Here is a 12,401-nt window from a genome sequence, read left to right as displayed (position 1 = left end):
GTTTTAGTATTAGATCTACATTGAAATATGCCTTACAGATGCTCTGAAGCGTCAGGGAGGAGGAAGCATGTGAAGATTAAGGTAATGAAAAATGTTGCGAAGTTATGGCATGCTTAGGAGGAAAATGTTTTTGAAATATGCAGCTGACCTAGGATTTAAGGAAAAGATCAACCATTCCTCAGGCTATTCATACTAAGCTTAATGTAAAAACCACACTAGAGAACTTGGCAAAAACTATGTGAATGTACCTAGATGTCCCAGGCAAAGTCCAAATCTGAATCATTTATGAAGCAGGGCTTAAAGTTATGGTTCACAGACATTTGCCACCCACTTTAAAAGAGGGTGATGTAAATCTGTCAGAGAAGAAGGAACAAAGCACATCATAATTGTAAAACGTGGAAAAACAATAATCTGAAGCAAGTCACAATTGCAATGGGGACTCCACCGAGTTAAGCATTATGTCTCTGCAATGAAGTCTTCCTGGTTTTGTCCTTGGCATTTCAAAATGTCTTTAACTGTTGATTCATCTTTTAAGCATATTATGTACATCAGTAAAGGAAATGTTTGAGTGAGACGACACTCTATATAAGTGTCATTGTGTAAAATTAATGTCTGTCTTAGAAGTTTGTTTTGTAGATTTCTTCAATAAAAACATGCATTCTTGTGACAGTTGATGTTAATGTTACCTTTTTACTTTATTTCATTGTGTATTTTGCTTAATGAAATAATATCTTACATTTTCTGAACCAATTGTTTCCTTTACAAAGTCATGGGGAGTTGGACCCAGCAATAATTGCTGAATTATCAAAAGCTGTTTGTTTATTTCAGATTTACTTAAGAGTGTCTGGAATTTTTATTTGAGGAACAGTTTTATTTGTCAGAATATTAATTTTTCATTCATTAATAGCTGCAATAATATCCTACAACTTAATAAAACACATTTAACAGTTTGTAAAAGCAGTACATGTTTTGCTTCCACACATCTACTTTTTTGTAATATATGATTCCTGGGATTAAAAATAAATGTAAAGGACACAAATTATTTATCTTTGCTCTATTAAAATATTTCTCACACGTGATTTTTCTTGAATGAAAATTTAAAAAAAAGCTACTTCTTTGTTTTAGCCCATTTGAAAAAGCAATACAGTATCTGTAGTGATACGCTGCAAATTGGTAGAGCAATGCCTGATCAGTTCTCCTTTTAAAACACCTTAATTCAAAACAAGACATCTGGTTTTCTTCGCATAATGCCTCAAATGACTCCAGAAGCAGGGGCGAGGGCCTCTGACTTGCTATGGTCTGACAAGTCACATGCCAGTGTTATCACTGCAGAATAAGCTGTTCCTCCGTGCCCCAAATGCCAGCAAGATATCAGTAACCACAACTCCCCATACAAGAGCAGAACTGATACCAATGAAAACAGTGATTGTTCAGAAATCTGCCTCCCATACTACTGAAACTGTAGGCAGACAAAATGCCTACATTAGTGATAGGTGAGTGAGGGAATATGACCTGTTCGAGATCCTCTGCTTACTCCTTCAAAGCAAGCTAACCTTACAGTAATGTGCTGTTTTAACAACTGTCCTGTAGAATCTGGTGCACATATGCTGTGTTTTCCTGCCTTCTCCCTGACCTTAACCCCTTAGAGCAGCTTGGAATTCTATGGATCACATTTTGAAGATGTGACTCTAACTATCATTTGCCAACGGCTTAGTCAGACCATTCTGCAGGAATGGGAAAACATTCCACACCATCACATTCAGAGGTTTATTTGATTTGTGCCTTAGAAGTGGCTATTAATCATAGCTGTGTTGTTAATATTTATAATGTAGTTTTCATGTTCTTTTTGTTATTGCACTATTACTTATATTTACATTTGTTTTTTGTTATTTCCACAATGAACCTTGAAATTTCAGTCCAACCATGAGTGCTGTTTCTTGTTTCCATCAGTATATTTAAGTGAAATGAAACAAGTGGTCATTTCAATTGGTGCATTCCCACTTCTGAAGTAATTGCTCAGTTAGTGACCCTTATTTATCTGTTAAGCAAACTAAGTGAAAAGGAACCAATGGATTGAACAAGTAAGAATGAACAAGATACAGATGTAAAAAAGGTTTGTATGTTGCATATATTGGTGTATGCCAAATATGTTGAAAATATAATTAATGGAAACCTTACTGGGTGTAGATATATACCCAGTGCTATACAGAAGACTGTGTCAATTGGCCTCCCACCCAAATTACATTATATTCAGTATACACCCAGGGACAGTTTTATGGTTGAAAAAGGGAGAAGCACTGGTCGACACGATTCACACAGAGAAATGCACAAATGATGAATCAACTACTGACATTATAGTGGTAGTGAAAGATACACACAATTTGTCATACCTTCTCATAGATGGATTTTGGCATCTTGTGACCCAACCAATTATCTTTTTGTCAATAGACTATATGAAGTTGTGCTTCAAGTGTGCTAAGAACACAGACTCTACAGGAGACTGGAAAAGACATGCCCCAAGCTGATGAATGCTAGTTCACAATGAAACAAGGACCAGGATATTACTAAAATCCTGTGAGTCCAAGGCTCCATTTTGCCCAGGTACCACAAATTCAGGCTGATAGTGGTGGTGTAATGTTGTCCATGACACTGGATCTTTTGAAATAAAGAGATCTATATTTGAAAGCCATTGGGTTTTCGGATATTGTTTTCACAGTAGTGTACTTATCTCAAAATATGAGTTTTGATCAGGGTAATTCTGTATTCTACAGAGACAGGAAATTCCTGGAATAGTTTGAAACCTATCACAGTGAACTCCATATAATACAGTATTGTTGTCTCTCCAGTAATTACATTTCAGGACATTTGGCCATCAGCTAGATTAGATAGAATGATCAAATGATATGCAAAGATCCACCCTCAACTAATGTTGAAAAAATGAAGTCATCCAGCATTCAAATGCTGTGCTTTTGATGCATTGTTAAGTCTATAACCTTTTAAAGCAGGCATGTCAAACATGCGGCCCGCAACAGAAATCTGCGCGGCCCGCATGACAGACCCTAGTTAGCACTGAACTTGTACAAAATGATTACTATCGTTTGTGATTGAATCATTCTGCATCTTCGGTGTTACTTATTGACTTTTCTTACTTCTGCCTTCTGACAAAAGCGCGTTTTCCATGGCATTACGATACCAGAAACGTCATCTGCTAGTATAGCCACGAGCCTTGACCAAAGTTAATGAGCCGCAGCGTCACAACTGAAGTGCTAGGCTGCAACAGGGGTGGCCTTAGGCATGTGCAAACTGTGCACCTGCACAGTGCCGCCAAATCCCAGGGGCCGCCATGCCAATATATATTGAATATAAAACAGAAAAAGAAAATAACGACACAGCTGACGGCAATGTGGCCGAAAAAAACATTGTTTCTTGTTAATTAGTACGCTGTATTTACTAATGTCGCTAGAGTCGGAGCAGTAAGCTATATGTAGTATTATAATGTTTTGCCGTAAAGAGAATATCATGGGCCACCACTTGGTTTTCAAGTTACGGACACGCGTATATAGAAGCATGTCATGAGCACAAGGCGGCTATGCAGTGTCCGCAACGGATGTGGCCATCCGCTGTGCATAAGATACCGTATTGACATTGCCAGGCGAAGGGGCCACCGATTCTTTCTCTGCCCAGGGCCGCCACGAGCCTAGAGCCGCCCCTGCTAAGGCTACACTACTGACTGGGCTGCTGAGACTGGCCACTGGGTAGAACTGACCATCACGAGTAGTAATAGCCCACATATTTTCACGTTTTTTTGCTCTAGTTTCATGTAATTTTGTGCTAGTATTGTAACGAACAGTTAGTGCAGACTACAGCTGAAGATCTGAAGTGGACGCAAAAAGTTGGTGAGTTGTTTATTAACATATTTTTGTGATTTTGAGTTTGTAAAATTATTGTAGGTCAGGTGGCTTTTTGCATATCGGGTTATTTTACAATATAAACTTTGAAGTAAACTTAGTAAAGTAAAATTAGATTTTTGGAGGATTTGTTTTCCAACTTGAATTACTGAGCAATGAATTCAGTGAGCATTTTCATGATTTCAGTTCACACAAACAGGGCATTGCGCTGTTCTCTTACAAAGTTGAGAATGCGCCTGAGAATATCCAAATGGAATTGATTGAAGTGCAGTCAGATTCTATTCTGAAGGCAAAATACAACGAAGTTGGTGTGCCAGGCTTGTATGCTTACCTGCCACCCACGTATGTGCAGATCCGTAAGTTGGCATCGAGAGTACTGTCAATGTTTGGAAGCACTTACCTTTGTGAGCAATTGTTTTTGTTAATGAAAGCTACCAAAACCCCACATCGCTCAAGACTTACCATCGAGCACCTTTCATCCCTCATTAAAGTTGCAGCTGCACAAGATTTCAAGCCTGATATTGACGAACTGGTTACTAACAAGAGATGCCAAGTGTCAGGACAAAAGAAATAAATCTCACACTGTAAGGCTCCTGTATAAGCAATGAATATAATATAATGAATATCAATCATCAAGACACTATATAAAAGCGGTCGGGATTGTCCTTCTGTCCCGTGAGTGCAAAGCGTAGTGGTATTCCGCTTATCACAGACTTACTACTTGTGGTACGAAGCGACGCGATGTGAGCAGAGTTCTGGTGCTCCCATCGTTCCCTTGCTTTTGTGCGTGATGCGCTGGAAAAATAGACAAAATGATGTCTCTGGAAATAATTAATGTTGATGGAGTACAAATGCCTCACCGCGTAGTAAATATCAGGTGAGATGGTGCTTGCTTATTCTCATCTATAGCTTATTTAGTGCATGAAACTCCGTCTTTAACGGTACAGATTCGGGCTGACGTTGTAGATAGATAGATAGATAGACGACATGTTTTAAGTAATTGGTCAAGGTTTCAGCCATTTACAATGATGCCATCAGGAATCTCTTATACAAATGAGCTTCAGTATCTCACTGAAATGTCAAAGTCTCAAACTTATGGTACCATTTCTGAGCTAATGGCAGCGGGAGAGTTGTTCCCCTATGAGTTTCAAGTATATTATTATGGAGTCCTACACTCCAAGTTTGGACAGGCACTCGAGGGGATAAAAAAACTTAGGTTTTCGGGAGATGTTATGAATGGGCACTTTGAGATGTTATGAATGGGCACTTTGATGTTCTCATTCCCTACACTTACATGCCTGATGTACACATGGAGTGCACACAAATTGAGGATAAAAGTCGGTCGCCTTAAAAGGCGGGTGAGCCTAGTAATATAATAAGGACCTAGCTAAGAGGTTAAGACTCTGATTCTACACTGTTGTATGGAGACTGCATGGAAATAAATTGCTTTTCCTTAAACTTTAAGTGTTACATTTTTTTAAAGTTTTCAGTATTGGAAAGAAAGCTACAGTAACTTTGTATAATAGTATAATAGTATTTGTTACAGTACGGCCCGCTGACGCACGTATGGCAGTCGAAGCGGCCCACCAATGGTAGTGAGTTTGACATGCCTGTTTTAAAGTCTGTTTGTTCTCTGGGGGTATTAGCTATAGCTTCTAAAATGCCCGTTTGGTGTTGATGTTGACCTCTTATTTTTCACTTTTTATACCCGATTCCATCTGTTTAAATTAAAAACAGGACAAAGACAGCCACTGGCATAAAAACATGGTTGTTGACTAATACTGGGTATTGTTTTCTGTAGTATAGGCCTTATGAAAACACTCAAGCAAAAAGCACGTCTACAAAGGTTTTACAATCAACATTTGATATTACAGTAATCCCTCGCTATATCGTGCTTCGACTTTCGCGGCTTCACTCTATAGCGGATTTTATATGTAACCATATTTAAACATGATTAACATGATTAATTTCTGGTACATGCTTCCTCAGTTGGTTTGCCCAGTTGATTTCATACAAGGGACGCTATTGGCAGATGGCTGAGAAGCTACCCAACCAGAGCGCGTATTACCTATTAAATAAAACTCCTCAAATATATTGTGAGCAAGGGGGCTGTTCGCACCCCTAGAAGATACGGCCGCTCCTCAAAAAACACTGAAAGATTACCTTCACATTGCTCTCTTCCTTGCTGGGCTTAAATGTGGCTGTTTTGTCAAGCGATATGCTTCCTGCATGGTGCTTCTCATACTCAAAAGCTCGAACGGCACGTATTGATTTTTAATTGTTTGTTTTTCTCTCTCTCTCTCTCTCTTTCTGACATTCTGTGCTCCTGACGGAGGGGGTGTGAGCAGGGGGGGCTGTTCGCACCACTAGACGATATGGACGCTCCTCTAAAAAAATGCTGAAAGGCTACCTTTACATTGCTCCCTTCCTAGCAGCTGCGTTGTCCGGCGGTGCTTCACATACTTAAAAGCCCAAACAGCCCTATTGATTTGTTTGCTTTTCTTTCTCTGTCTGACATTCTCTTCTCCTGACACGCGCTCCTTTGAAGAGTAAGATATGTTTGCATTCTTTTAATTGTGAGACGGAACTGTCATCTCTGCCTTGTCATGGAGCACAGTTTAAACTTTTGAAAAAGAGACAAATGTTTGTTTGCAGTGTTTGAATAAAGTTCCTGTCTCACTACAACCTCCTGTGTTTCTGTGCAAATCTGTGACCCAAGCATGACAATATAAAAATAACCATATAAACATATGGTTTCTACTTCGTGGATTTTCACCTTTCCCGGGGGATCTGTATTAATTTTTGGTGATGTAAAATTGTCTCCTTATGAACAGAGTTTGTGTTTATTCTGTAAACATAAACAAAACTAAAAACTCTAAAGAAGACTGATCAAATGCTCTAGAATTTATTGCAATTAAATTTCTTTTTTTTTTTTTTTTTTTTTTTTTTTTTCCTTTTTTCCTTTCTAGTGGATAGCCTCGGCCCTTTGGAAAACTTCATTGATACCGAGAAATGGTTAACCTTCAGAACAGACAATGGTTTGTTCTGGTGCAGCCTTGATGTTGGGGGTGAATTCAGCAGTATTCAAGGTGTCAGAAGATTTAATGAATCTTGTAAGTTCAAGGTGTTGAGAGGGAAAAATGGCAAGATCCTCTTACAAGATTGGCGTGGTGTATACCTCAGCAGAATCCAAAGAGTCAATGAACATTTTATTGAAGCAGCAAAATCTGAACCAGATGCATTATGTGAATTTCAAGTATCCTGTGAGGATGAGAAAGTGATCTTCAGAGCTGATAATGGGAAGGTTGTCAGCAGATATTTCAATTATACAGAGCACAATATTGAAGCAGCACCTGAGGAACCAAATTACTTCTGCAGGTTCACTGTGAGCACTGGAGGTACTGTACTTTATAAAAGTATGTATAAGCTAAGAATATTTGAGAATGTATTTGATTAAATCTCTTGTATGAAATCTGAAAAAAAGTATGAAAAAAATACCACAGCCAAAATTTTTGAAGCCATAAAGCAAAACCAAAGTCATTGTCTAAATATACATAGCAATATCTTGCTGTACTTCTGTACTTGAGTATTTGCCTATAACTCACACTTGGAGTTTGCTGTTTTGCCTTTGACCCAATACTTTTATGGCTGAGGCACCTAATCTTTATAGGCAGAATAAGAAGACCTAGTACATTGCATGACTTGTGCATCATGTGATAGGCATTGCTATTGTAACTACAAGGGGTGCCACTGAGCCCCAAACCACAAACATAGCAATACTTATCACAATTCCAGGTTCAAGTAAAGGATTTCTATTTGACAAAACACCTTCTCCACAAGAACAAGAGCAAAAATGTACCATTTACAGTTCTGGGGCCTCATGTATAAACGGTGCGTACGAACAGAAATGTTGCGTAAGAACGTTTCCACGTTCAAATTGTGATGTATAAAACCTAAACTTGGCGTAAAGCCACACACATTTCCACGGTACCTCATACCCTGTCATACGCAAGTTCTCCGCTCGGTTTTGCAGACTGGCGGCACCCAGCGTCAAAGCAGTGCTACTGTTCCTACGTGGTTATCCTTTCTTTTCCTGACGCGGCTTTATAAATACACTGAAATTAACCCCATATTGTTAATTAGTTTAATACATCTGATTGTAATTAACCAGTAACAATATAATGGTCCACAGAATGGTCAAACTATTCTAAATACCATAGCTGCTTTAGCGTTGTTACTCTCACTGCACCACCTTCTTCATCATCTTTCAGCTGCTCCCGTTAGGGGTTGCCACAGTGGATCATCTTTTTCCATATTACTCTCACTGCACCACTCGGAGAAGCTGATCGGAAAGAGAATTATCGGTATACAGCATCAAGCACACGCTGCCTCAGCCATTCTTCCTATTTGAACTGCTTCTTACACGGTAAACACTTGGAATGTTTCCTGTACGGACCTCGTGGTTCTGAAACAGTTTCATCCCAAGAGCTCTAAACGCACTCAATCAGTCCATCAGCTGCTCCTGGTAGAACTGTTTGTACCTTAAGTACAATCGCCTCACTGTAAACTTGCGATACAGTTATAATATTGCACAACCTGAGCCACTTTATAAAGCGCATATTTACATATGATGACGATATCATTTTTAAGATGAAATGCAGCAAAATATTTTTATTATATTATACAGATGAAACTTTAACTTCATTTAAATAATCTGTATTGTTAATAATTAAAGGACACAGTGTTGCTACGCTAGCAAGGATCTGGCGCTCCGCTCACAGATTGTTCCTGCTGCGCCCTGTATGCTTCACTGGGACTGGCGTGAAGGATAGAATAATTAAACATGTACTAGGAAGATATTTCAATGTTCCTTAAAGGTTTTGAAGAATCGCCGTTATAAGCTTACAGATGGCTTAACGTCCATTACAGAGCTGATTGTGTGGCGATCGGTTACTTGAAGAAAGAAAAAGGACAGGAATTGGAGGTAATACTGCAAGGGCGACCTTAGGCATGTGCAAACTGGGCACCTGCACAGGGCCGCCACACCAATATATATTGAATATAAAACAGAAAGAGAAAATAACGACACAGCTAAAAACACAGTGGCATATTTCGGCAAAAGTTAAACGCTTGTGTCATGAGCATGAGGCGGCTATGCAGTGTTCGCAACGGACGTGGCCATCCGCTGTGCATAAGATACAATATTGACATTGGCGGGCGAAGGAGCCACCGATTCTTTCTACCCAGGGCCGCCACGAGACTAGAGCCGCTTCTGAGTACTGCTGCAATAAATTATTTCATCGAAGGTTGCGCACAATCACTGTGCCACCTGGTGTTCCAATGTTTAATAACGTGCTTTAACTCCTGTCATCATGAAAATGATACCACATATACATCTCAGTATTTTAGTTATTCAGAGAGCTGTAATATCATGAATGTAATGGATTCTGTGTCCTGTCGGAGGTAGAGAAAGCCACTTTAAGAAGCACGTAGTGATTCACACACACAGAGCACATAGAAGAGCACATACAAAACAAAGCATTTAACATGCTACTTTACTTACGATGTGATTTGAGAAACTACAGGTGCTGGTCATAAAATTAGAATATCATGACAAAGTTGATTTATTTCAGTAATTCCATTCAAAAAGTGAAACTTGTATATTAGATTCATTAATTACACACAGACTGATGTATTTCAAATGTTTTTCTTTTAATGTTGATGATTATAACTGACAACTAATGAAAGTCCCAAATTCAGTATCTTGGAAAATTAGAATATTGTGAAAAGGTTCAATATTGAAGACACCTGGTGCCACACTCTAATCAGCTAATTAACTCAAAACACCTGCAAAAGCCTTTAAATGGTCTCTCAGTCTAGTTCTGTAGGCTACACAATCATGGGGAAGACTGCTGACTTGACATTTGTCCAAAAGATGACCATTGGCACCTTGCACAAGGAGGGCAAGACACAAAAGGTCATTGCTAAAGAGGCTGGCTGTTCACAGAGCTCTGTGTCCAAGCACATTAATAGAGAGGCAAAGGGAAGGACAAGATGTGGTAGAAAAAAGTGTACAAGCAATAGGGATAACTGCACCCTGGAGAGGATTGTGAAACAAAACCCATTCAAAAATGTGGGGGAGATTCACAAAGCGAGTTGGTGCATCTCTTCCACCAATTATTTTGTTTATGTTCAGCATTACACCTCTCACATCCAACCCAAATGTTGCTCTTAACTTGACATTTGTCTTCCTCTTACACTGTGATGCTCAACACATTCATCTCTGTATCTGAGTCTATCCTGTTCTTTTTTTTATATAAATGTTATTGATTTTATTGTCATCATTCCATACAAATAGTCAATTTTTACAAAAAATAGGATTGAAAACAAATCAACCCCCACCCCTGAGAAAGAGAGCATGGCCAACGGAGTAAAACTTAAAGCTAGTAAAAATAAATTGATGAGTTTAATAGGCAGATAAAAGTAAATGGAGAAGTAAAAGAAATGGGAAGAGAATCTACTTCCTCAATGCTTTTAAGAGCTTATTCTAAAATATTATTGATTAAATCCTGCCAGGTTTTGAAAAAAATCTGCACAAATCCTCTAACTGAGAATTTGATTTTTTTCCAATTTCAAATAGTATACAACATCAGTTACCCACTGACTTAAAAGAGGAGAGTTAGGATTCTTCTGGTTTAGCAAAATAAGTCTGCATGCCAATAGTGTAGTGAAGGCAATCACAGTTTGTTTGTCCTTCTCCACTTTAAGCCCATCTCGAAGAACACCAAACACACTTGTTAATGGGTTAGGAGGGATTGTGATACCAAGGCTGTCTGAAAGGCACTTAAAAATGTTTGTCCGGAATGATGTTAATTTGGTGCAGGCACAAAACCTGTGACCTAGTGAGGCTGGAACTTGATTGCAGCGTTCACAGGTTGGAACTTGCCCTGGAAACATTTTAGACAGTTTTAAGCGAGACAGATGTACTCGATATATAATTTTGAGTTGAGTAATTGTATGCTTTGCGCATATGGAGCTTAAGTGAATTCTCTGCATTGCTCCCTTCCACTCCTTTTCTGATATGTTGAGTGAGAGATCTTTTTCCCATTGTTCTCTTGGATCTTTGAAAGGGAGGGACTGTAAAATAATTTTATATATTGCAGAAATGCTGTCCGAGTCCTTGAAACTGGGTAATATTTTTTGCAGCATAGAGGAAGGTGCGAGATGAGGAAAATGGGGCAGGTTCTGTTTAACATAGTTTTCTAATTTGAAGATAGTGAAAGAAATGTGTTGCTGGAAAATTAAATTTGGAATGTAATTGTTCATAGGATGCAAAGATGTTGTCTATATAAAGATCTCTAAGCAATTTTAATCCCAAATGTTTTCCAGATATTAAAAACTGTATATGTTTGTGAGGGTTGAAAAAGGTGGTTCTCATGCAGAGGTGCCACGGATAAAAGATTCTCCATCTTAAAATGCTTTCTACATTGGTTCCATATTCTGAGTGAGTGAAACACAATTGGGTTATTAGTATATTGGCAATAACTTGCATTTATTGGGGCACAAAGTACTGTAGGATTTTATTTCTATTGCGGACCAAGCCTGTGTATGTTCATCGATTTTGTGTCAAGGGTTTTATAGCTTGTATGTTTGCTGCCCAGTAATAAAACTGAAAGTTAGGTAGAGCCATGCCACCTTCTGCCTTAGGTCTTTGTAGGGTTGCTCTTTGGATACGTGGATGTTTTAAGTTCCAAATAAATGAGGTTATGGTTGAATCTAATTGCTTAAAAAATTATTTATTGATGTATATTGGAATAATAAAAAAAAAATGTAAAAAAATAAAAAGAGAAGCTTAGGAAGGATATTCATCTTAACAATGTTAATTCTTTCAGCTAGAGTGAGATGAAGGGTTGACCATCTATGCAAGACTTGCTTAATTTTTTCCATAGACAGTGAAATTTTGTTGATAAAGAGCTTTATGTTTACTTGTGATATTTACCCTTAGGTATTTAAACTGATCTGCAATGAAAAAAGGGAAGGTGTCCAATCCAATATTGTATGCTTGAGAATTCACTGGAAAGAGCACATTTTTATTCAAATTAATTCTGAGACCAGATATTTTTTGAAATTCTGTAAGTGCTGTTAAGACTGCAGGCACATTATTTTGTGGGTCTGATATATACAGTATCATATCCTCTGCATATAGAGAAATTTTCTGTTCAAGTCCTTCTCTGATAATCCCCTTTATCTGATAAGCATTTCGACAGTGAACTGCCAGTGGTTCAATGGTGATTGCAAATAGCAGTGGTGACAAGGGGCATCCTTGTCTGATACCAAGTTCTAGTTTAAAGTAGTTTGAACAAATGTTGTTAATACAAACTGAAGCTTCTGGATTGGTATACAGTAGTTTGATCCATGCACAAATGTTCAGGCCAAACCCAAATTTCTCCAATGTAGTGAAAAGATAGTTCCATTCAATCATATCAAATGCTT

General features: G+C 38.3%; 1 protein-coding gene across 2 annotated transcripts in view; it reads left to right on the top strand.

Moving 5' to 3' along the window:
• The window catches only part of LOC114655484 (uncharacterized), a 40,684-nt gene that overhangs the window by 8,355 nt on the left and 19,928 nt on the right, over nt 1–12,401 (top strand). For both annotated transcript variants that reach the window (XM_028806525.2, XM_051923453.1), the window contains exon 3: nt 6,878–7,306. In XM_028806525.2, coding sequence (XP_028662358.2) covers nt 6,878–7,306 — 429 coding nt within the window. The remainder of the gene's footprint in view (nt 1–6,877; nt 7,307–12,401) is intronic.

Source organism: Erpetoichthys calabaricus, chromosome 1 (assembly GCF_900747795.2).
Source record: "Erpetoichthys calabaricus chromosome 1, fErpCal1.3, whole genome shotgun sequence".
In the NCBI taxonomy this organism is placed as follows: Eukaryota; Metazoa; Chordata; class Cladistia; order Polypteriformes; family Polypteridae; genus Erpetoichthys; species Erpetoichthys calabaricus.
This window is presented reverse-complemented; position numbering and strand designations above follow the sequence as displayed.